Source organism: Monodon monoceros, unplaced genomic scaffold, assembly GCF_005190385.1.
Source record: "Monodon monoceros isolate NGI ecotype Baffin Bay Population unplaced genomic scaffold, NGI_Narwhal_1 Super_Scaffold_15, whole genome shotgun sequence".
Taxonomy (NCBI): Eukaryota; Metazoa; Chordata; class Mammalia; order Artiodactyla; family Monodontidae; genus Monodon; species Monodon monoceros.
The window spans coordinates 46,060,067-46,087,018 of record NW_021703771.1 but is presented as its reverse complement, the minus strand read 5'-3'; the positions used below and the strand labels follow the sequence as shown (position 1 = coordinate 46,087,018).

At 39.9% G+C, this 26,952-nt stretch overlaps 1 protein-coding gene across 1 annotated transcript in view; it reads left to right on the top strand.

Moving 5' to 3' along the window:
• The window catches only part of ROS1 (ROS proto-oncogene 1, receptor tyrosine kinase), a 112,890-nt gene that overhangs the window by 10,116 nt on the left and 75,822 nt on the right, over positions 1 to 26,952 (top strand). The window contains 11 exon segments of the mRNA XM_029223909.1: positions 1,361 to 1,420; positions 8,185 to 8,245; positions 14,984 to 15,132; positions 15,806 to 15,944; positions 18,626 to 18,827; positions 19,758 to 19,834; positions 21,307 to 21,429; positions 21,597 to 21,781; positions 22,528 to 22,625; positions 24,651 to 25,147; positions 26,482 to 26,736. Of these exon segments, the coding sequence (XP_029079742.1) occupies positions 1,361 to 1,420; positions 8,185 to 8,245; positions 14,984 to 15,132; positions 15,806 to 15,944; positions 18,626 to 18,827; positions 19,758 to 19,834; positions 21,307 to 21,429; positions 21,597 to 21,781; positions 22,528 to 22,625; positions 24,651 to 25,147; positions 26,482 to 26,736 (1,846 nt within the window).

Genomic DNA, 26,952 nt, shown 5'->3' with positions numbered 1-26,952 from the left:
TGGTGCAGGAGAAGAGGAGGATTTCAGCTTGCTTGGAGGACAGGACGTGTGTGCAGAGATGGCAGGTAGAAGAGGTTGGCAAGCTAGGCAGGCCCACGTGGTGGAGAGCTGTGAGTACCATGTTGGTAATTTGGTTTCAGTGACACACAAGGTTTTAGGTAAGAGAAGGATATGATTAGGTTTTGTTTTAAAAAATCATTCCAAGTGTGGAAACAAGAGAGGTCCCTCAGGAGGCTGTTGGCAAGCGGTGGCAGGCACAGAAAAGCAAGGGCAGTGAGTGAGCGAGGAACCCAGATAGAGTCCAGGTAACGAAGGAGTGAGTCAATAGGACTTGATGATGGATTGTCCATGGGGCAAGGGGATGGCAGAAAGAGAAGCCACCCTGGTTCCTGGCTCGGGCAGCTCAGAAGATTGAAGCATATTAATGGGAAACACGGGACAGAGAGCAAATTAGAGGGTAGAAAGTGAGGAATCTGATGTTTCATTTGCTGAGTTTGAGGTATTGTAGGGACTTAAATGGAGATATCTAATGAGCAATTGGAAATCTGTGTCTGGAGCTCCGGAAGGAGCCTCAGCTGAGGTTCACATGTGGGGGTTATTGACACCTCGGAAGGTTGAAGCTGAGGTGGGGGATGAGTTCACTTGGAGAACTTGAAGAGTGAGAAGAGAAAAAGTTGAGCATGGGACACAAACACAGAAGGAGTAAGGAGAGGAAAAAAGAGATGGCACTGAGAAGGGACTGAGAAAAAGGTGGGATCTAGGTGTCATCATGGCCTGTGGACGGAAAGGTCAACACAGTCACAGGCACAGACAAACCAGGTAAGGGAAGGAGGAACTGGCTGAATCTGTTCAGTAGGAGGCCAGGGCAGCTCTGCAAGCAGGTTTTCAGAGCAGCTAAGGGGTGCAAGCCAGCTAGTGGGCAGCTGACTTCCCAAACTGTCCACCTACTTGGGTTTTGATGGGCTGCCTTCTGTTTGAGTCCCCAGCTTTGCTTTTTGCTTGTTGTGTGAGGACACTCCATTGACCTCTATAATATGCTTGATGCCATGCTGTCCTGGACTTAACCTGCTGCCAAGCACCCAATGGACAGTGCGTTCCTTGAAGGTCTGGTGCTCTCTGGGATCCAGGCCTGCCCGCACCAGGCTGGACTCCACTCAGCAACCCTGAGCCACACCAAGCCCTGTCTGCCTGTAAATATGACAGCTCTGCTTAGAATTCCAAAGGTCCTGATCCTTGTGAGGCCACAGATTTCTTGGTAGATTTCTATTTCAGAAAAACTTCATGTCACTATTTGCACTTTCGGGTGACAAGAAAAAATCATCCTTCTTCAGTCATCATTGTCTCGTATTGTCTCTTGTAGTGCATCCAAGGATGTCATTTTTGGACTTCTGCAGATCAGGAAAACTGTACTTTAAAGTGTGTAAGTATTAATTATGTTTCTGTTTTGATACTACTGTTTCCCTTAAGAGAAACGTTCTCCAAGAGGATTCCCATTTCAGCTTCCATTGGCTTTCGATTAGTTTGCTTGACTCTAAAGCAAAAGTATGAGTAATACATAGTAATAGAAAAAATGAGATCAACATTATTAATGCAACTGGAGATGGAGGGAAGTTAATGCAAACCATGGAACCCGGAGATGACCAGTTGCTCCAAATTATAAAGGCCTTTCAGTAGAATGTTAGGTATTTGTTCAATTTCCTAGCCCTGCACTTCTCAAATTTTAATATGCAATTATCAGGGATCTTGCTAAAATGCAGACTTTGATTCAGTAGGTTTTGGGCAGGACCTGAAATTTTGCACTTGTAACAAGCTCCCAGGTGATGCAATGCTTGTTGTTTCCAGACCACACTTTGGATAACAGGGTCCTAGGTCATGTTCAGTTTCTCTTCAGGGAACATGGTAGCAATCTCATCCAGAGGGCACAAACACCTGGGTTTACTCCACTTTGTATAGGAAATACACCCCCAGTACTTTATTTTTCATTTATCCTGGCTTTGCCAATTAGTGTGTGACTTTGTTAAGGTACTTCACCCTTGGTACTTTGCTTTCCTTATGGATAAATGAGGATAATAATCGAATCTCCCTGCTAGGGATAGTGCTTGTTACACTATAATTACTCCAATCTCATGACTAAGAATTCTGTAATTTAAAAATGGGTCGTGGACTTGCCTGGTGGTGCAGTGGTTAAGCATCTGCCTGCCAATGCAGGGGACATGGGTTCGAGCCCTGGTCCGGGAAGATTCCACATACCGTGAAGCTGCTAAGCCCGTGCGCCAAAACTACTGAGCCTACGCTCTAGAGCCCGCAAGCCACAACTACTGAGCCCACATGCCACAACTACTGAAGCCTGTGTGCCTAGAACCTGTGCTGCGCAATAAGAGAAGCCATTGCAATGAGAAGCCCGCACACCACAACAAAGAGCAGCCCTTGCGCGCTGCAACTAGAGAAAAGCCCACACACAGCAATGAAGACCCAATGCAGCCAAAAATAAATAAATAAATAAATAAATTTATAAAAAAAAGAAAAAATGGGTCGCTTTGTTCAGGTTGTTCAAGTCAGAGATTAAATCAGTTAGGATCATGATAACTTTAGGTAATACCATTTTCTATTAATGACTCAAATTATAGCATTGAGATTTAAATCCGTCATTAACATCTCCTTATAGCTTTTCTTATCTAGTGTGTCTTCACAGCTCTCCGCTATGGGAGTCACTTAATGCCCACTCCCATGCTTGTGACTGTGTGCTTCATAGAATGGAATTTACCGAAAGATGGAGCAGATGCTGTCTGCACTTGGGAATTATTACACGCTCTAAAAACACTTTTCCTTCTCCTTGGTAGCACTTTGTCCAAATGTCAATTTAAATCATTATTTGTCTAGTTATGTGTTTAGTATCTTTTGCCGACATGTAAGCCCATCAAGGCAGGATCCTCTCTGTCTTGCTCACACTGTGTCCCTTGCACTGAACACAGTGAGGGGCTCGTAGCAGGTGCTCAGATCGCACTTGCTGAGTGAGTGAATGGGAAGTACCATTTGTTGCCAGTAACAGTCCAGGAAGCAGAGTGGACGCTGGAGCAGCCAGTCTGGGCAGAGGAACACACCGGCCTTTCCTAGCCAGAGCTGTTGGTGGTTTTCATTTCAGGTTCTGTCTCCCCGGGCACCTGCCAACACCCCTTCATTCTCTAACCTGGTCCATGACAGATTACCTCTTAACTGACTGGGATTTTTTAGTAGACATCATGCATCCCTGTTTCTCCAGTGATGCAAACAGCATAATTTTTATAGCTGTTTGTACAGCAGCCTTCCTGGATGGAAGGCCCATCTATGGGCTCCCTTGCTTCTGATATTTTTTTATTGATTATTTTGTCAGTGGTAGAGCAAGAAATTAATTTGGAAGAAATGCCTAGCTAAGTGTCATTAAAATTATTTACAACTTTAGAGGTTTTCAATAATTTTACTTTCCTTTTCTTTCTATGCAGAATGATACCTATGCTGCTGTTTGTGAGGTGAGTGTCAGTCACTTACAGAAAACATGTCATTAAACCCCATGTCTTTCTGTCTTGTCCTTAAAAAGCTGTTAAAATAAGAATGAAGAAAAGTGAGTCATTCTTAATGCACAGAAATGTTCTTCCTGGGAGTGCTCTACTCTGGCTATAAAAATGACTGTATAATTCCATTTTGACATAAGTATTTGCTGTGCTTTATATATCTATGTGCATACATAAAATGCATATATGAATGTATATAGATGTGTGTATGCACGCACACACATTCACATATATACATGTATATTACTCTAATCTGGTTTGAAAGGTTCTGATTCCTGAAGCCTGGGTGGGAGAGGGTGGCAGGAAGAGAGGAAAAGGCACTTGGAGGACTACCCTCATCTCTGCTGATTTCATTTCTTCCCCATAAAGCCTATGCACTATCATTAATACAGTGCATTAGAAGAGATCCCTATACACAGGGAGATCAGCTCAGTGCTTTGTGACAAAGGGATAGGGAGGGTGGGAGGGAGACGCAAGAGGGAAGAGATATGGGAACATATGTATATGTATAGCTGATTCACTTTGTTATAAAGCAGAAACTAACACACCATTGTAAAGCAATTACACTCCAATAAAGATGTTAAAAAAAAAGGGGAGAGATCCCTTTAGTTACAATTTTCTTCCTTATTCAGTGAACTCTTTCAACAACAATTTGAAACACAGCTTTTTAAATTTTTAATTTTAACTAATTAATTTACTTCCTGCTATGACAATAAGGGACCTTGTGCAGACTCTGGTGCCCAGGTCTCTTCTTATCAATGCCTCCCCGCCATCCCTGCCCCCAGTCTCCCTCACCCTAGGAGCTCCCTCTCCTGCTCTTGACTTTCTTCTTCCTTCAGAAAGACCTTGGGATTTTGATCTTTTCCTACTCAATCTCCTTCAACTAAACTTCCCTGTCCTGGATTCCATACCCTTCAGAATTCATTTTAGTTTATTTGACAATAAGTATTTATGATGAAACGGCATTATTTCTCACTTTAACATCTATGCTGTATTCTATTTAAAATGTCCTTGAAACCAGAGAACAGAACTATCCTATCTTGCCTGAGGAAGAAACAGAGATTGTCATTCATTAGTAAAATAGAAAAATTTCCTTTGAGTGGAAAATAAAGTAAAAAGAAAAAAGTAAATTGGAATATTTTCGCAAGAGTCTGTGGCAACCCTGTACCTGAGTGATTTTTCCTTGGGAGTGGATGGTGATTGAGTTGGGTAAGAAGAGATAAAACAGAGAAGAAAATTTGCCCCGTATGTAAATAGATAATTAACGTTCTTTCCTGATTGAGATTAAAAAAAAAAAAAAGACTGCCTGAGAACTCTCTTATGTGACCAAAATAAAAGCAGCCAAAAAAACAGTCCCTGGAGGATTGTGTTTGGAAGCTAGAGAGAGTTAAAGTGTCTCAAGCGTTGAAGCAGCCCAGGACTGGGTTTCCAGTGTGGTAGTTCCCTGTTCACCAGTATGCTGCCCAGTTGTCTGTGCTTATGTAATGTACATCTTTTCTCTCTATTGTAATATATAATTATTCTATTCTTTTCTATTATATTTTGCTATTTTATATGTTAAGTAATGTAGAACTGAACAGTAATACATGCTCAATAGAGGTGGAGGTAGAGATAAACACAGAGATATTTAACTAATTAATTAATTAATTTGGTTGCACCGGGTCTTAGTTGCAACATGTGGGATCTAGTTCTCTGACCAGGGATCGAACGCGGTCCTCCTGCATTGGGAGCACATAGTCTTAGCCACTGGACCACCAGGGAAGTCCCAAGAGAGATATTTTAAACTCAGCTGCTCACACCTTTAGGAAATCAAACTCCTCAACCATCAAAGTTTCAACCTAGGAAGCTTGGAATCTGCCCACATGTTCCTTGGAGGGAATAGTTTTACAACTGGTAGCTTAGCAAAATATAACTTGGAAAATGATGTTAGCAAGTAAGGTGGCTTATCCCTGAAGAACACAAATTAGATTATCCTAATCTAAAAGGTTCTAAAAACCTTTGTGGCTTCTCATTGCCATTTGAGAAAAAATACAGACTGCCAGTGTTTGCTGACGCCCCTGCCTCATCTTGCCCCCTCTTCCTTGTGCTCTGTACTGGCCACACTGGCCTTTCCCTCTTCTCTGAGTATATGTGGCACATGCCTGCCTCAGGGTGTTTGCCCTTGCCGAGACTTTTGCAAGGCCAGCTCCTTCTAATCACTCAGGTCTTGCCTTGGGGGTCACCTCTGCATGGTTCTTCCTGAGTCCCCTCACTAAAGTTAGTCCCCTTCCTGTCTGGTCATGCCGTCTGTCTTTGACTTGTTTTATTTTCCTCATAGCACTTTTCATATCTGAGCATATTTTATCTTTTAAGTTTGTTACTCCATTATTGTCTCTTCCCTTCTAAGAGAATGTAAATTCCATGAAGTCAGGGAGCTTGCCTGTCTTATTCATTGCCATACCCTTAAAACATAAAACAGTGCTTGGCATATAAAAGTTATCAATAAATATTTTTTGATGAGTGAATGAATGATTTTTTAGGAGATGAAGCCACAATTGGTGTAGAGACTCTGCAGTAGAGGCATCCCAGGAGGATGGCGGGGCATGTCCTTCTTGTGCTACAGGAATAAGAAAAGGCACCGACAGCAGGTGTGCCAGTCTGGGAAACACAAGCATGGAGCCAGAGGGATGATGATAAAAATGGTCTTACTGCTGTGAGAACAGACAGCAAACTGGTGCAGCCCCTGGGAAGTATGAACTTGGCTTCTGCAGTGGGAATGGCAGCTCAGTAGCCTGGAATATGCTGTATAAACGCCCCATCCAGGGGCTGTGAGCTCAGATTCTGTGAATTTCTTAAATCCGAATTCTTTTAGATTCTCTCCAGGCAACTTGAGCTTGAGAAACAGTGGATAATTTCATTTGAAGTCTAATGTTAGATTAGAGAGAGAGAGAGAGAGAGAGAGAGAGAGAGAAGGAAATCCTAATCAATAGCTTTTGCCTCCACTTGAGAAAACATTTAAACTCCTTGGAGTACAAACTTCTAGTTATAAGATTAACAAGTTCTGGGGATCTAATGTACAGCACGGTGATTACAGCTAATAACACTGTATTATGTACTTGAATGCTGCTAAAGAGCTGATCTTAAATATTCTTATCACAAAAAAGAAATGGTAATTATATGATGGGATGAAGGTGTTAGCTAATGCTTTGGTGGTAATCATTTATCTCAAAAAAGCTGGAAAAAAATACAAGCTTCACCAAAGTAAACAAAACGAAACATTTAAACTCTTAGGTCAGGACTAGCTACATTTCCAGATAAACATTATTCTATCTCCTTTCTTCTTCCTCAGTTTTCTTTCTTGAAAAGAAAATCCTATGTTAATAATAATTTTGCTCCCACTTGGTATATTTATTCTCTGTTGAATGTGTTGAATGTATTTTACTGAACCTGCAAAGAAGATGTGAAAAGTATACTAAACCCTTAAGTTAAATAATCCTGAGCCCAAACTGGAGTATTTAAATTAATCCTTAACTAAGCAAAACTAGGCTTATCAGGCTCCACTTCCTCTGAGCGCACAGATCAAACGTGGGACAGCTAAGTATTTGCAAATTACAGCCCTTCTCTACCTGGATGTTCAGAGTAAATGCATTGTGTCATGGTTTCCACTATTATCATGAGAAACAACAGCATGTTGTCCTAGGTATTGTAAACTGAGTGAGAGCAGGAAGATTGATCATGATTGTGTTGTAGTTTTACGATGTGTGCCTTTTCTCCAAGTTCCCCCCCCACTATTAACTATTGTTAATGCACCTGCTAAAAGTTGCAGGAAATTTATCTCTCAGTCACCAAAATGTTTTCTCTGTTTTCTGTTAATGAGATAAACATGTTAATCATCATTAGGTTTTTGTAGACCTTAAAATTTAACGTTGGCATTAAGACAACCATTGAAATGTTTAGTTACTATAAAGTTTATAGTCCATTTTTAATCTTTCAAGGAAGACATGGATATATAAAATAAATAGGCATAACTTTAGGCTAGAGCTTTAGGTTATTAACTCACTAAACCTTTGACTAAGATGGCAAACATATAATTGCATTGTTGAGCTCAGTATTTTGTCACATTGTGGGGTGTCACCCATTAGAGGGTCATGAAATCAATTTACTGAATAAACAGTCACAATAAAATGACATAGAATAGAACATATAAGATTGCATCACAGGTCAGGATTCCTTTTTGGGATGAAAATATTCTAAAATTAGATTGTAGTGATGATTGTACAAATCTTTGAATATACTAAAACCCACTGAACTATGTGCTTTAAATGGGCGAATTTTATGGTTATGTAAAATATATTTCAATAAAACTGTTAAAACAGGGAAAAAAATACCATTTCAAGAATCTTTTTTTCCCAACATGTATGTGTGTACTAAGTTGTTTTGTTAAACGTATTTTGGAATTTGGGACGCGGTCAAAAAAGATTGAGAAGTGTTGTTCTAATCCCACTAGCAAATGGGAACTTAATACTTATTACAGCTGAAATACTTGATATACATGTATGCTTATATATCAGGCATTCATATTTCAAAATTTACTTGAAGCTTATCAGAAAAGCAGTACAAAGGCTGTGCTGACTGGCATGCTACCTGTCTTCCATAGCGAGAATCCTGTGAGGTCGGCTGCAGCAGCGGGGAAGGTGCATATGAAGAGGAAGTGCTAGGTAAGCAGACGCAACCAACTGTTATTGAAAATAATTTACACTACTCCAGGGACCTGTGCTAATGTAGGGGTAATGAGCCACCTCTTAAAATATCTAGACTTCTATGTCTCAGTATGATCTATCTATCTATATATATATAAAATTGAATATATGTATTATTGAATATATACATTTTTCGATAACTTCAAATGTGGAAGCCATTTTGACAGAGACTCAGCAAAACTCTTCTTTCAGAGCAAAATAGAGGACACAGCACATGACATGTTTAGAACTTGAGATTTTGCCCGCAGTTCAGTGGATGCAATTACTTCTGTCTTAACGAGAAAGACCAATGTGAATCCTGAGCAACTTGATGTCAGGAAATGCCACTGTTTTAATGAACTGAAAGTGTAGAAGTATTTTATTTAATGCACATTTCATTACTCAGCTAACAGTTATTCAATCAAGTACCTACTATAGTTATGGCTCCCTACAAGACACTGGGAAATTTGCACAATGTATGGAAGTTATCCTTCTCAGTGTTAAATTTTGAGTAAGTAGGGAACTTGGGTTTCCAGCTCCCTCTGACTTATTTCAGAGCAGGTTGGGTGTCTCTAAGTGACTTTGCCCAAGTGTGTTAATTCTCTAGTGGTTTCTGAAGGACCAACGCTTTGATAAATTATAGCCTATATGCTAGCAGCTAACTTGTCCCGAATTCCCCAGTGTTTCCTCCCACTGGGAGATAGACAGTTCCTTCCAGAACAAGAGATGATTGGTTCTTCCGTAAGTTGTAGTCCTTGTTTCAGTGGCTTGCTCCTTGCTCTCAGTGGCTGATGGAAATTGGAAGGTGGATCTTGCCTTCCTATCCTGATTTGCTTCTGCCCTTTAATGTCCCACAAAAGACCCTCCTTGACATTTCTGTGGAGGGGTAGTGGTATTACATTTTTTACCTTCTGTGTAGTAGGAGTTAGTAGTGGATAAAATTTATATTTTGTGGTTTCCAAGCTGTGCACTGAGGTCCCCCAGGGCATCACATCTACCTCACAGGGAGGTGTGGGGGCATTTTAAACATTGAGGGAAACACAAGGGTAGTCGATGTCTGTTGGACATCACAGGAACTACTAGCCAGAGGTAATTGATGGTATAAACAATGGATTGCACTACATTCCTTTCTATGCTATCATATCTTTACAATCCTGCGTTTTTGGTGTTGCTGTGTTAAAAAGCAAATACCATGAGGAATACAACGAGGAACAGGAAAAAAGGATGGAGGTGTCCAGTCTGATTAGAATATTTGAGAAGTTGTGCAGTGCCCAGTAGGCACACAGATCCGAGTAGTATGCAATTATTTTTATTTAGGGATGAAATAAATATATTATTTTGTCTTTCAATTTATGTGTTTTTTCCCCAATCATCTACTAAGTTGATAGGACACGCATACTCAAGTTATAATACTTAATAAATGGAACTGTTTAGGTGATTCTTTTGTTCTAGTGGGTCATGAAAAAATTACTAATATATATATGTATTTGCGGTACGCGGGCCTCTCACTGCTGTGGCCTCTCCCGTTGCGGAGCACAGGCTCCAGACGTTGCAGGCTTAGCGGCCATGGCTCACGGGTCCAGCCGCTCCGCGGCATGTGGGATCTTTCCGGACCAGGGCATGAACCCGTGTCCCCTGCATCGGCAGGAGGACTCTCAACCACTGCGCCACCAGGGAAGCCCAAAAATTACCAATATATTAAAGATGCCAGAACTGAGAGAGTTTGGGAAACTTTGATTTATATCCTTTTCTCATATTCTAAAAGTATACTACCAACTTAATTATACAGTTCTGTTAGAGTACAAGTGTAATCGGTGCTTTATTTTATATTTTTCATTTGGCTATCACTGTCTATGTACCACTAACTGAGATGTACCAAGTTTACATATGTGGCATTTGTGCTTACAGACCTTATCTTTAGTTTGTTCTGATGAATCTTTTCACCCATGTACTTAAGACCCTGCTTGTCTTTAACACATCTGGTACTGGTCCATTTATCTGCGGATCTGCTACATTATTTTATTTTAGATACCCTCCATCCTCCCCTTTTCCTCATGGTGGGGATGATAACAGCTAATAATATATTGAAATAAAAATAGTTATTAGGCATTTATGAGTCAGGCACAGTTCTAAGTAATTTATAGGTTTTAGCTCTTTTTGTCCTCAGAGGTATAAACACTATTATCCTCCTCATTTTACAGATGAGAAAAATAAGGCACGAGTGTAAATACTTACTTGGCGCTGCATAGCCAGAGAAGGATGTAACTTGAATTTTAACCCAGTTATCTCATTCCAGAGCCTATTCTTAGCCACTCTGCTATATATTGAAAGTAGTATATAGCTCAGTTTAGCTTCTCTTCCTTTTTTAAAAAATTTTATTTTTATAAATTTATTCATTTATTTATCTATTTTTGGCTGCATTGGGTGCTGCTGCGCGTGGGCTTTCTTTAGTTGTGGCGAGCGGGGGTTACTCTTCGTTGCGGTGCACAGGTTTCTCATTGTGGTGGCTTCTCTTGTTGCAGAGTACGGACTCCAGGTGCACAGGCTTCAGCAGCTGTGGCACGCGGGCTCAGTAGTTGTGGCTCACGGGCTCTAGAGCACAGGCTCAGTAGTTGTGGTGCAAGGGCTTAGTTGCTCCGCAGCATGTGGGATCTTCCCGGACCAGGGCTCAAACCCATGTCCCCTGCATTGGCAGGCGGATTCTTAACCACCGTGCCACCAGGGAAGTCCCTAGCTTCCTCCTTCTCATTTGGTTCACTCTTGTCTTGATATTTTAGAATAAACCTACCTTATCTCTATTTTTCCATATGCATCACCATGGCTTTGAAACATATGTGTGTATTTAGCTATGAAATTTCCATTTACTTGTACTTATATAACTCTGGCCCCTTCTGCCCAGTTCTTAACTTACATCTTTTCTGATGTCTCCTGGTTCTTCTTCCTTGCTCTGCTGACCACTCCATCACTGGACTCCTCTTCAAGGTATCCCACAGCTATTCCAATCCCTGCTGTTGAGCATCTCACACTATAAAAAGGGAAAAATGGAACTGTGCTTTGCCTGTATAGTTATAGTATCCAAAAGTGAACCCTAAATGGAAGAATAAGCAGAGAAGGGTTGTGTGAAGCCACTCCATGGGGCTAAACTCTCAGATGACAGTGGCTTTAATTTTTCTGGGTCACAGAGTATTTTTGTAGTATGTACTTTAATTAGTTCAGATTCAGTATCTATAGTGATTAGAATTGTGTCAACTTTTCCTTTAACTGGAAAGAGGTCATGGGAGTTTGTATTTAATCATTTTAAGCTCCTTAAAAAAATTTACCATCTTTCCTGAACCAGAGTAGTGATTCTTTTTCTATAAAAGAAAACTTATCCTCTAAGTTCAGGCAAAGATGCCTGCTTTTGCCACTTCTATATAGTACTGGATATCCTAGCCAGAGCAATCAGGGAAGAAAAAGGCATCCAAATTTGATGGATCCAATAAAAGCCATCCAAATTTGAAAGGAGGAAGTAAAAATTCTCTTAGTTTGCAGATATTATGATCTTATATGCAGAAAACCCTAAAGATACCACAAAATACCATGTTAGAACTAATAAACAAATTTGGCAAAATAGCAGGATACAAAATTAACACTTGAAAATCAATTGCATTTCTATACACTAATAATGAACCATCTGAAAAGGAAATTAAGAAAACAGTTTCATTTACAATAGCATCAAAAAGAATAAAAACACTTAGAAATTAACTTAACCAAGGAGGTGAATGACTTGTAAAGTGAAAACTACAAAACATTTCTGAAACAAATTAAAGAAGACAAAAAAATGGAAAGACATCCTTATTCATTGGTTGAAAGACCTGGTATATTGTCAAGATGTCAATATTACCAAAACAATCTACAGATTTAATGCAATCCGTATCAGAATTCCAAAGATGTTTTTGCAGATCTTTTGCATGAGATGGAAAGACCCATCCTACAATTTATATGGAATCTCAAAGCACCCCAAATCCTGAAAAGAAGAACAAAGCTGGAGGATTCATACTTCCTGATTTCAAACTTACTACAAACCTACAGTAATCAAAATACTGTGGTACTGGCATAAAGACAGACATATAGATCAGTGGACTAGAATAGAGAGTTCAGAAATAAATCCTTATATATATGGTTAAATGATTTTTGACAAGGGTGCCAAGACCATTCAATGGGGGAGAAGGCAGTCTTTTCAGCAAATAGTCCTGAGAAAACTGAGTGTCAACATACAAAAGAATTAAGTTGGATCCTTATAAAACATCTCATACAAAAATTAACTCAAAATTGGGACTTCCCTAGTGGCGCTGTGGTTAAGAATCCTCCTGCTGATGCAGGGGACACGGGTTCAAGCCCTGGTCCAGGAAGATCCCACATGCCGCGGAGCAACCAAGCCCATGCGCCACAACTACTGAGCCTGTGCTCTAGAGCCCGTGACCCACAACTACTGAGCCTGCGTGCCACAGCTACTGAAGCCCATGCGCCTAGAGCCTGTGCTCCGCAACAAGAGAAGCCACCTCAATGAGAAGCCCACGCACCGCAATGAAGAGTAGCCCCTGCTCGCCGCAACTAAAGAAAGCCCGTGTGCATCAGCAAAGACCCAATGCAGCCCCCCCAAAATAAATAAATAACTCAAAATGGATCCACGATTTAAATGTAAGACCTGAAACTATAAAAATCTGAGAAGAAAACATAGGGCAAAAGCTTCACAACATTGGATTTGGCGATGATTATTTGGATATGACACGAAAGGCATAGGTAACAAAAGAAAAAATAGACAAATTGAACTTCATGAAAATTAAAAAAATTTAAGCACACTATCAACAGAGTAAAAAAAGCAACCAATAGAATAGGAGAAAATATTTGCAAATCACATATCTGATAAGGGATTAATATCAAGAATATATAGAAAACTCCTAAAATTCAACAACAAAACCCGCGAACAATCCAATTAAAAAATGGGCAAAGGACTTAGACATTTCTACAAAGAAGATATACAAATGGCCAAAGAGCACATGAAAAGATGCTCAACATTACTAATCATTAGAGAAATGCAAATCAAACCTACAATGAAATACCACTTCGAGGAAAAAAAAAAAAAAAAGCAAAAAATCCCAGAAAAGTAAAAAGTGTTGACGAGGATGTGGAGAAATTGGAATGCTGTGCACTGTTGATGGGGATGTAAAATGGTATAACTCCTGTGGAAAAAACCAAAAAATTAAAGACAGAATTACTGCATGATCTGGCAATTCCACTTTGGGGTATATACTCAAAAGAATTGAAAGCAGGGTCTCAAAAAGATATTTATACACCCCTATTATACTCAAATATTGAATTCACAATAGCTAAAACATGGAAGCAGCCCAAATGTCCACTGACAGATGAATGGATTAGCAAAATGCAATATACACATACAATGGGATATTATTCAGACTTAAAAAGGAAGGAAATTCTGACATATGCCACAGCAGGAATAAATTTTGAGGACATTATGCTAAGTGAAACAAGCCAGTCACAATAAGACAAATACTGTTTGATTCCACTTATATGAGGTATTTAGAGTACTTAAAATTATAGAGACACAAAGTAGAATGGTGGTTGCCTAGGGAAGGGGGAGGGAGAGGGGGAATGGGGAGTTATTATTTAACGGTTAGTTTCAGTTTTGCAAGATGAAAAGAGTTCTGGAGATGGACGGTTGTGATGGTTGTACGAGAATACAAATGTACTTAATACCACGGAACTGTACACTTAAAAATGGTTAAGATAGTAAATTTTATGCCATGTGTATTTTACCACAGTAAAAAATTCTGGTGAAAAAGCAAGCTAATGCATTAAATTAGTCACGATTTTGGAAAACAGAAAAAGTAAAGTAAAATAATTTCATCCCAGTGGTACATACCATTCAGAATTCTAACCCCTCACACAGGGCCTGGGAAGTAGCACCAATAACTTTGTGTAGCAATTGTAATGTTGCTACTGTTTAAAAGTCATGAAATATTTCACAATAAAAAACAGCAGAATATAGAATCCTTTGGAGTACAGACAACTACTTGCACGTATAAAAATAATGTGTTGACAAAATGGGCAACAACTGTAGACATATCGTGTAAAATTAAAATATATCTTGAGATACATGTCCTGGGGTAGTGGATGGTTCTGTTGCCCCAGACACACCCTTGGTACCCACCCTTCTAGCCTATATAGAAGTGGTATCACAAGAGAAAACTGGACAGTCTCAGAACACTCCATGTTGCTTGCTTGTAAAAAATCTATCGTCAAAAATGATCGTCTATCGATAATCGTCAAAAATCTATCGTCAAAATCTATCGGGTTCGTGCCCCGGTCCGGGAAGATCCCACATGCCACGGAGTGGCTGGGCCCGTGAGCCATGGCCGCTGAGCCTGCACGTCCGGAGCCTGTGCTCCGCAATGGGAGAGGCCACAACAGTGAGAGGCCCGCGTACCGCCAAAAAAAAAAGAAAAAAAAAAAAGATAAGTGCGTTCTATGGGAGAAAAAAGCTGCCAAACAGACCAACTGATTTAAAAAAATAAATCACTTGAATATGTGCATCAGTTATTGTTCAGGTGAATAATTGTGGCAAGAGGGTGCTAAGGGCACTAGATGAAGCAGGGACACTCTCTCCTGCTTTGACAGACAGGGGACATGGTGAATGAAATCTTGTTTTCTCCCCAGAAAATACAGACCTCCCCACTGCACCATTTGCTTCTTCCATTGGAAGCCACAGTGTGACATTACGATGGAAATCAGCCAACATCTCTGGAGTAAAATACATCATTCAGTGGAAATATGCACAACTGCCTGGAAGCTGGACTTACACTGAGGTATGAACTGCTGCCCATGTGCCTAAACGGAGACTTTTTCTTCAAATTATTAAAAGTGCCAAATTACGACATATAATTATAGGTGAAAAGACATTCTAGAGAAGATTCAAACGTAAAATGAGTGGTTGGATTAGATGAACTTTAATCTCTGCTACTTTTTATGCTAAACCTTTTATTTTTAAGGAAAATTTATTATTGGACATATATATTATTCCTTCAGCACAGCATCACATAACCAACTACTTATATCATTGGTCTTTATCTGCCCACCCCATTGAAAATGATTCCAACTAGGGTGGAGGGCAAGGAGGTCATCCAGGATGGTCCCTTTTAGGAAATCAAAAGCATGCTCAGAGAAAAATAGTCCCAAGACACCAAGTATATTAACATGGAAAAGTAAAGGTAATTTACTAAAATTGAGGTAAATGCCATATAATTGAATCCATAATTTTGCAGTTTTGAAGAAGGAAAGAATTTTGGTGTGAATTATGCTGACTGATGTCGGGATGGCTCAGCTCTGAGCTCCAGGCCTCCATTTCAACTGGTCTGGCAGGCCTTGGGTCACTCCATATCCAGAAGGCCATCCATCATCTACAAACGAATCTGTGCTCTTGAGTTACAATATATGGTGGCTATTCCATAAATGCTGATTTTTGATCTCTTGTTGATTTAGGCCGTGTCCAAGCTCTCCTATGTGGTAGAGCCCTTGCATCCCTTCACTGAATATATTTTTCGAGTGATTTGGATCTTCACAGCCCAGCTGCAACTGTATTCCCCTCCAAGTCCCAGTTATAGGACTCATCCTTATGGAGGTATGGCATGCACACGTTGCTTAAGAAATCAGGAATTGTTCCAAAGCTTTGGTTAGTTCATTTTATTTTAAACAATGAAATAAATTTATTCCTTCATTAATAGACCCATCCAACAATGGAGTACCTAGCTAGGTGCCAAATACTGTTCTAGGTGTTCACCATACTCCTGTGATCAAAACAAAAATACCCATTCTGGTGGAGAAGAAATACTCTAACCAGTAAACCTAATAAATAAGGAAAGTATATTGTAAGTAGGAAGATACGGGGTGCTATGGTAAGAGGAACGTTTTGAGCAGGGTCTGTCCTTTAGAAATGGGGAGTGTATTAAAGAAGGTGGTCAGAATAAGCCTCACTTAGCAGTCAGAAATTATGGAAGGTTTTAAAGAAGAGGAGTAGTTGCTTTGAGTACTCCTTAAAAAGATAATTTTGGCCACTACATATGGAATGGATTGAAGGAATGAGAGAGACTGGAATGTACAGAGGTAGTGAGATCAGCTGGGAGGTTATTATAATACTTTAACATTTGATTAGAGATGATTTTTAAAAATAGTACATATATTGGGGCATTTTCTGATTTCTTCTTTCAAAGATGTGACTCCATACCAGGAAAAGGATTCAAGCCTAGAGCCTTTTAGGGAGGTGAATGCCTGGGGCAGACACTCAGGGAGAGTTGCCTGGTGCTCTCACCCTTAGAGTTAGCTGAGGGGACGTGGGAGGACTTATTCCAAGCCAGACGTTATATGTCCCTACCCCTCGTTCTGGAGATTCAGCTGTGTGCAGAGACCCTCACTGTGAACTAGGCCTTGGACAGAAGCATAGCTAGATAGCGGATGAAGCTGGTTGGGGCATTTTCCCTCTTCTCTGATTAGTGCTCTCTTCTTGCTTATCAGATTTTAGGGTATGTATGGCACCTCTGCTGACTATTCCCTGACTATTCTTGGGACCTCAGGTCAGACACTGGCCTAGGGTCATATTCGAAATGTTCCAGATCCGAGTAGAATATGTGGATCCTTCTTCATTCAAAGCAATGCCTCATGTACTCCAATAGTGTTGGAACATTTTCCAGTGCTGGAGACATACCGTGGTCCAGGGCCCAAGGCTAGTCAAATCAAAATAATGAAGAAGGCAAATTTTGCTTTCTATTTCCGGGCATTTCTCTGGATATGCAAGCCCACATACCCTCCAGGTGTTCCAGTCCTCGTACTGGGGGTCTTTTCCATGGATAGCATCTCATGCCTCAATTCTATCTCACTTTTTTTAGCCACATCAAAACTTACAAAGTTATCTGTTTCATGTTCCATCACTTCATGATTCTTTTCTTTTTTAGCTATGGGAAATATATGATTTTTAGATGGTATTACTTGGGGCCTTTATGAAGATAATTTCTTAATCAGGTGGAATGGTTACCTTGCCTAACCTGACCAGCCTTTTCAGGGACGATTTTTGTGGGGGAGATTTGGACAATGATCACAGTTCACCATGTGACATCTACATGCTTGAAGTGGAGCGGATCATGTCTGTCTGGGCACTGACCCTGAAGAGTTAGTTTTTCTGACATCCTGATTCTGATTCACTGGGAGATGATTCCTACTTCCCTGTTCACCAGGGTGACTGAGTGCATGGAGCAGAGGAGTGATGTGATGGTATTTGTGTTTGCTAAAGCTCAGTCTGAGAGTTGGGGAGGAACTGTATCAGAGAAAGGCTGAGAGATCAATTAAAAAGCCTTTTTAAAATGCAGCCAATGCGAGGGCTGAACTGTCCCTTCTCTCCCCACTCTAAAGGGTCAGGGGTGACGCAGAGCACCTGCCAAAATTGTTCCGAGGCAGAGAGACTACTGAAGAGCAAAGTGACATCAGTCTGTCTTTCTATGGAAAGACGAAATAAAAGGGTGTGGTTTCAGGGCGTGGGGGGTATGGAAAGCAGGTGGAGACATGGGTGGAAGATAGGCTGTTAGATCATTTGTTTTCCTTTCTGTTCTTTGGCACTTGGGTAGCTCCTAAAGTCTGTGGGTGAGTGCTTAATTAGAGAATGCATGCTCCTTTCATCCTTCACAAGGGAAGGGATGTTGCTAAGGCACAGAAAGCCTGGATTCCAGGGGACCTTGGGAGCTGGGGGAGGAAAGTACAGTCTAGGTCAGCAGAGCTGATGCCAGCAAAAGTGAAGCAGACTGTTCTAATTCAGGCTTATCTAAAGCCATATCTTTAGCTGGAACTAGTCCGGCTACAGCACTCTAGTGAGGGAATAGGCCCCAGGACTTACTTCTTTTAACTTGTGTTAATCATTGACTCCAGTTTATTACAGATTCTCTTCTCCTTCCTAACCTGGTTCCATCCCACGTTTCAACTTGTTTAGGTCTCTGGAGATTTTTGACCACTTTTTTTCTAGAACATTTATCCTATTTGCATACTTCCACATTTAATTTTATTGCATAAATTAGAAGTGAGGAAAATAACATTTGAAAGAGTCCCTTAGGAAAGTAGTTAACTGGTATCATTTAGGGATCAAGAATTGCAGCTCATAGATATATTACTATCTTCTCTCTATCACTTCTGTGAATATTAACAAAAATACTTCATTTATGCTGTTTTCAAAAAAACAACACTTTTTTTCCTATCCTATTTACATTTTTACATTTTTCACTGTATATTTTCTGCTCACGATGTCACCATTATCTCTTCCAGTTCCTGAAACTGCTCCTCTCATTAAAAATATTGAAAGCTCCAGTCCGGACACGGTGGAAATCAGTTGGGCTCCACCTCAATTCCCAGGTGGACCTATTTTGGGTTATAACTTAAGGCTGAATAATAAAAATCAAAAGTTAGATTCAGGGACACAGAGAACCAGTTTCCAGTTTTACTCCACTCTACCAAATACCACCTACAGGTAAGAATTAAGTGGTGCAGGAAAAATGTAACTAGCATGCAAAGGGGAAAGGTTGGGGGGGGAGGGATAAATTAGGAGTTTGGGATTAACATATACACACTACTATATATAAAATAGATAACCAACAAGGACCTACTGTACAGCACAGGGAACTCTATACTATGTACTAACCTATATGGGAAAAGAATCTGAAAAAGAATAGATATATGTATAACTAAGTTGCTTTGCTGTAGACCTGAATCTAACACAATATTATAAATCAATTATACTCCAATATAAAATTTAAAAATAGTAACCAGCATGGGTTACAGGCATGATATTATTTAAGAAATAGGGCTAAAAAATAGCTTAAATGTATTTTGAGAAGTCGCATTGGCTTTGTGCTGTTGGTTTAAGTTGCTGTGGTTTTCCTCAAGTTTTTACGCTTATTAGATTACACCATCCTGAGCAAAAACATTTGTAAGTATTTCTATTGTATTCAGAGATAAATATAAATGTGGGCTTATAAATATGGGCTAAAAAAGACATTATAAGCACCATAAATATCATTTCATCATTTAATCCAACATGAAAAAAGTAAGGAGGTAAAATTCTGTTAATGGTATTTTTGTATTAACTGTTAAGGGGATTATTTTATTATTGTTAGCTTTTCCAGCATTTACTAAGACCTCTTTAAATTAGGGCATGAATGGGGGTCATGCAGATAGCAGAGTTCAGTTTTTGACCTCTGTGACCCTGAACTATTCTATGGGGAATGCAAACAAGGATGTGATTGATGGTCATTTTAGTGCTAAGCAGTGGCACCAAGTAACTAGATACATGCATTGCCACATCGTCCTTTAAATAGAAATGTTATTGCTCCTTCTATTTTTGTCTCATGTTCACACCATGCCATGTAAAATACATCTCTCCAAATCGTTTTTGGAATAGGTTTTCTGTTGCAGCAGTAAATGAAGTTGGTGAGGGGCCGGAAGCAGAATCTAGTATTACCACTTCATCCCCAGCAGGTAGAGACTGGGGATGCGCCTCCTGTTACACGGAACTGAGGGGGTGGCAAGGGTGGGTTCAGATCTTGGAGGTCCTGGGTCATCTGGTGCTCCCCAAGACCCTACTGTTCTGCCCAAATGGACACTGTCTTCTGAATACTTGATAAGTTTTCAATGTTAAATGAGTCCCAGTATTTGACAAATAGGAGTAAGTTGTTTGATCTAAAGTTTCCACGTTGGAATTTAAAAATTAAAAAAAAATTAGGGATTAAAAAAATGGCTTCAAGCAAACCCCTGGTTTCAGTTAAAGTCACTAGTGATTATGACTCTTATTTACACACTTAGGGGATACATATATTGTTTCTGCCCTAACCTCCACCTTATATTATGTATTATCATTTAACACAGATCAGATATCTTTTTCTTCCAGTTTCCTTAAGGTTTTTAAATATATCTAAACTTAATAAGTTACATTTTACCATTCTGAATATTCAGCCTACCAAATTGGCTTCTGTTATTATTTTGCAAGTACTTTTCTTTTTTACTTCGGCATTTTAACAATTGCCTTGAGAGACTGAATACTTTCTGCATGATGCCCACGTGAGCAAAATGATAAAAGAAAATGCTCTCTAAGAAACACTGGAAATACTTTGGGGAAGCGAGTTAAAAGACTTTGGAATAACACACAAAGATTCAGAATTCTAGGAGTCTGCTCTCCGTTTTCATGGGAGCCCCATTTGCTGACTTGACTGCCCCGTCCTCTAATCTGCACACGCCTATGCCAGTGGGGAGTGAATGTCATCTATCACCAGCCTTTAGTTTATTTTTTGGGGCTGTTACTACACTCTAGGAAAGGAGAGGTATTTTTGTTATGCAAGAAGCATCCAAAGGGCGAGTTAAATATAGAGCAGGCTTAAGGTTGTTGTTACCGTGATTATTGCATAACATTTATTAATTACACTAAAAGTGTTCATCAACGCACACTTCATCACTCTCCACTTGAACAGGATGTCAAACAGAGTTCTGTAGTCCTCACATTTCATTACTACGGACCTTTCTCCTGCCTCAAAGGGAGATAATTAAAGACAAAACAGAGACAACCAAAGTTTGTCCATATGTGTGTGTTATGCAACAACCCACTCCAGCCTGGGCTGGACCACCTCCACCAAGCAGTCAGATTCCTATGGTGGAGGATAATAAGCCGAGCTCCTATTTGGGCAAGGCTGTTGAGAACAGTGATACCGCATGTGATGATATTTTGAGGGCATTTAGGGGCACATACCCAGAAATCCTACTTGACTGACACTGTACTTCTCATCCCAATCACAGAATGTGATTTGTACTACAGCTGAAATACCCCAGTGCCTTCAGAGAAAATCTGACCAGCCTCTTTCACGTGCTAGCCCCCTTGTGTTGAAGGATGGTATTGATCTTTTTTGTGTCAATGTGTATATGATTGGTCTGTCTGTCTAGAAACTGTGTTGTTGTTTTAGTTCAAGAAGAGGAACGGTGGCTCTTTTTATCCAGGAAAACTTCTCTACGAAAGAGATCTTTAAAACATTTGGTAGATGAAGCACATTGCCTTCAGCCGGGTGCTACACACCGTAATATTACAGGTCAGTGTAATAGAGAAAAATGTTTCCTTAGTGTGAAAAGAAAGATCCAGGTTGACTTCAGTTTTAATCCCTTTATTAAGGATTAAAGAAATAAATTCTCTTTCGTGGAAGTGTTTTGTCTGGTTGTTACCTAATAACACACATGTATTTTTGCATGGCTCTTCCAGGAATATCAGTTAATGTCCACCAGCAAGTTGTTTATTTCTCTGAAGGAACTCTCATATGGGTGAAGGGAGCTGCCAACATGTCTGATGTGTCTGACCTGAGAATTTTTTACAGTGGTTCAGGATTAATTTCTTCCATCTCCATAGACTGGCTTTATCAGAGAATGTACTTCATCATGGCTCAACTGGTTAGTCTGAGAATTTAAAGTAAACAACTTGATATTGATACTCTAATGCATATCTTGGTATATTTACAAGTAAACATAATTCTTTCATTCAATAATTAGTCACTGAGTGTTTACTATGTTTTAGACACTGGGTTAGCAACGAACCATAGATCTAGCCTATAGCAGGGTCTAGACTTTACCTAGTACTAGTCCTGACCTACCATTAAATCATCTTTATTGTGATTTTTCAGAGCTGTGAGTTTATACTAATGATAATTCATCTTCTATAAGACAGTGGTGGTACCTGAATTATCACTAGATAAAACTGCCAATCATAATCAAAATCAGCTGCAAGCATTGTAAATTGTATAATAACCACAGATAACTGCAGTAGGTCTCTGAAAATATTGTATTACCAAACCTTTGAGAAGACACAGTTTGCTGTGTTTCAAGTTTCCTTCTTTTAAAGGGACAGGCTGGTCACAATCGCTATGGCTGGAAGCCCCTAAGCTTGGAAGCAGCTTAAACATTAATAAAAATAGTTGAGTGCCTCTGTAAGCCAGGAAAATACGTACTCGTATTTCACGGATACCAAGAGGATATAAACTCATTAGGATATAGGATATAACATTGTCTTTTAAGAGCTTTTTTATGTTTTCTAAAAGTGCTCTGTGACTAGTGAAATTCTAAATACAGAACAGTTGCTCAAGAAATACATGTTGGCCAAATTGAATAGACACTAATTCTACTGATGTACTCTTCTCTAGGTATGTGTCTGTGATTTAGAAAACTGCTCAAACATTGAGGAAATTACTCCTCCGTCAATTATTGCACCTCAAAAAATTGTGGCTGATTCATACAATGGGTGAGTGTTAGCCTTGTAAATGTGAATTCTCTTCCTTTGGCAAGAATCCTGGGGAAACTTGCTTGCTAATAACATCCTAGTACCAGATGAGCCGATCTATGTATCTGATTTCACATTTAATTAAATCCAGGCAAAGTTCTTTTCATTCTTATAGAGCCAAGAGGAAATTTCATTCAAACTTGATCCACAACTTCTCTAGGTAAGTAGTTTTTCCTTTCTCCTTCACAGTAAAATATGGGCTTATGGGAAAGACTTCTTGTCTGGGACTCCGGGGCCTGGGTTCTCGTCTTGGGTATGTCACTATTTTATGCATGACTCAGGGTCTTGTTCCCCCTCGATGCCCCCCATGAGAAGCCCTTCCTGCCTCTCTTTCCTCTTTTCATTGCACCATTTTCTCTTGCTGAGCAATTCAGTACCTGTTCATTTTTCTGGTCTGGTTCTCACATCTATCAGGAGGCTGGTTTAGAAAGAACACTGCTACCATCCACTTTAGGAAACTGAAATTGATAGCTAATAACAAGTTAAAATTTGCCATTACAAATCACTATGCTTCCCCCTGCCACAAATGAAATGGACACATTTTAGCTCAGTTGTGATGCTAAATTGTAGTAGGACTTCAAGAGAGTAACTTCGTGTCTATGACCTTTGCTTTATCCTTCCATTCGGGGAAGACAATAATACTCAGTTGGGGTATTTTGAGGATGAAATGAGTTATTCACTGTGAATGTATTACATGATCTCCACATGCTCACATGTGAAGGATGAAAACATAGGAAGTTATTTTGGGGTGATTATTTATTAAATATAATCAGATAATTACAGGTTAGTAACCAATAAGCAAGGCCAACGTTTGTAAGACTAAACATTTTTCTTTCTTGTAGGGATAAAGTTGTTTTCATTTTGAATGAAAAAAAATATAGCCCATAGCACTTTTTATCTTTCACGAATTGACTTTCTTACTCATTATTGATTTAAAATCAAGATTTTCTATTCATATTCTTTCATAATTTACCAGATATTTATTTTAATGTTTTAAGCTTGAGTGAATTACTGAATTACAGGATTTTTTCTTTTTTTTTTTTAAAACCCTGTGATGTAGGACAAGTCCTTTGGACTCTTTGGATCTTATTTTCCTCATTTGTAAAAGTCTAAGATCCTGTGAAATGAACTTTGTTGCTGGCAGTTACACGAAATGACTCACTCTGAGGATAATGAACTTCACTCACTAAATCAGTCGCTCAAAATACATCTCAAAGAGGTCTTTGGTGGCTCTTTCTTCCATTAGGATAAAACTGATTTGTGCTTAGATTTTGAAACATGACTAGAAATTATAATAATAATTATTCAGTAATAGTTATCAGGCACTTAATATGTGCTTCTAAGTGCATTACTTCCAATAATTCATTTAATTCTTGTTCAGCCGTATGGGGTAGTACTTTTATTATCCCGATTTTATAGATAGGAAAGCAAAGCACAAGTTGATTTATCGACCGCCCAAGACCATCAGCTGTTTTGCGCTGGAATCAGTATTTGACTTCTTGCTCCAGGGTCTGTCTTCTAATCATCTCCCTATACAATGACAGAGTTTCTGTAAAAATCAAAACTTTTAGCAACCCTTTTTATGTAGTATTCCTGAAGAATTTCAGGCAGATGAAATAGTTTATTCTTCTGATTAAAAAAGGTTACCATTATGCTGTTATCTTGCACCACTGAATTATTCACTCACTGAGTTTGTACTTATTATAAAGCTCTCCCCTCTCCCCCATCCCTGCTGCTTCTCTCTCTCACCTCCGTCCTCCTCCCCCCACACCCAGCTCTCCTCACCTTTCTTCTCTTTTTGTTAAATGACTAGAGCATATCTTTAATAAATACCTTTACTACTTTGCACCTTGGGAAACCCTGTACTTATCCACTCTGGAGATATATGGTTCTAATTGCCCAACAGGATAAAACAATGTGCTGAGGCATTGTTGCTCCTTCACCCTTGCACTGAATCACACCAGGCTTCTTTTGCTCCTGTTTCAGGTATCTCTTTTATCTTCTGAGAGACGGCATTTATAGAGTCGATCTCCCTGTGGCTTCTGGTCGGGGCTCAGAAGTTGTGCGTATTGTGCAGAGTGGCACATTAAAGGACTTTGCAATCAAGCCACAGTCCAAGCGAATCATTTACTTCAATGACACCGCCCAAGTCTTCATGTCAACCTTTCTGGATGGCTCCACGTCCCACCTTGTCCTACCTCATGTCCCCTTTACTGATGTGAAGAGCTTTGCTTGTGAAAACAACGACTTCCTGGTCACAGATGGCAAGGCTGTTTTCCAACAGGATTCTCTGTCTTTTAATGAGTTCATCGTGGGATGTGACCTGAGTCACATAGAAGAATCTGGGTTTGGCAACTTGGTCATCTTTGGCTTGTACACCCAGCCACACCCGCTGCCGGGCTGTCCACAGCAGCTCTCAGTGCTGTTCGGCTCACACCAGGCCATGGTTCAGTGGAAGCCCCCTGTGCTCGCCATTGGAGCCAGTGAGTGCCCTGTCCCCAGCCTGGAGACTGGCCTTGCTGCAAGGAGAGGAAAGCTTGAATGGCTTGACATGGCGACTCAACTTTGAGAGCCCATATGTGATTATTTAGTCATCAACTCAAAGCACTACTTAGTGCTCTCTCTCTCTCTTTCACACACACACACACACACACACACACACGTGTTTATACATTTGTTCTACATTTATCAGTTTTGCATTAAGAGAATCTCTATATTTCATCATATATGTCCCAACAGAATGGTTGGAGCATTTATTGAGTGTCTCCTTGGAGTCAGGCACTGACATTCTAGTCTGAGGGAATGCATTAGCCAGGGGGATGGAGACTTGGGTTGAGATTATGTATCCAGGGAGATCTTGCATGAATTTGAGCCTAAAACTCTCTGGACTTGAATTTTCTTCTCTGGAGAGGCAGCATGTGTGGTGGGTATGCAGGTGGGCTCTGGAGCCAGCCTGCATGGATTCAAAGGCTGGCCTTGCCCTTTTTTAGCAGAATGACCTGGGCAAGTTACTTAACCACTTCATGCATGTTTTCACTACTGGAATAAAAACATTAATTATATACTTCTATGGGATTGTCATACAGACCAAATTAAGATGCATAGGTAGAACACTTAGAACAGTGTCTAGCACAGCTGTTGGCAATTTTTTTCTATAAAGGAAGGACCAGATAGTAAATATTTTCAGCTTTGTGGGTCATATGGCTTCTGGCATAGCTACTCAACTCTGTCCTTGTGGTATGTAAACAGCCATAGATAAAATGTAAATATGTAGCTGTGGCTGTGTTCCAGTACAACTTTATTTACAAAAACAGGCAGTGGGCCAGATTTGGCCTGTGGGCTGCCGTTTGTCAACCCCTGGTCCCCTAGAGTATCTAGGAAACATTGGCTATTTTTTACTTTAAGACTAAGTTAATTATGCCTGTTTGCTGTATATGTCAAAGATGGCTGAAAATGAATTAGCAAAAAAAAAATTCTTTTGTATTGTTTGGGCTTCTAGAAGGGAGATGCTCTACCAACACTGGGAATTATATTAGAGATTCATCATTAAGCATTTGTTTATTAGGAGCTTGTATAGAAAACCGCTCCGACAGTTCTATGCAGCCAATCATACAGCACTGACAGGGGAACAGTGGCCTCTGATTTGCTGGGCATGATGTCTCCTTTGATGGAACAAAATGAGTGGGTGGGATGACCACTGTCCTAGTCATGTCACCAAGTTAACCCTGGTGATTATGGGATAACAGGCCCAATTATCCTTTCACTCAAGGTGAAGCTGTAGATAAATTTACTGACAGTCCTTTGTTTGCCCTTGCTGATGTCATCCTCGTCAGTAATATTGTTTAACTCTTCCAATCAGGCCCTTCCGCCTGGCAGAACTGGACTTACGAGGTGAAAGTATCAACCCAAGACTTTCCTGAAACCACTCACGTGTTCTCTAATATAAGTGGGACCATCCTTAATGTACACGACCTTCAGAGTGCTACGAAATACAAGGTTTTTGTGAGAGCAAGTTCTCCCAAAGGGCCAGGCCCTTGGTCAGAGCCCTCAGTGGGAACTACCCTGGTACCAGGTGAGAAAACATTCTTGATTTAGGGAGTGATCCTGACAAAAAGCTTTCCTCCCTATGTCCTTTAAAATTTCTCACCTTCAATGTGGTAAAAAAAATTAGAATGAGGGTGCGTTGACCCCTTGAGGATGTGTTTATTATCTGAGATTAGGAAAGCAAATAAAGCATTGTGTGATATTTATGTTTCTAACCTGCTATTTTAAACTGTCCAAGATATTT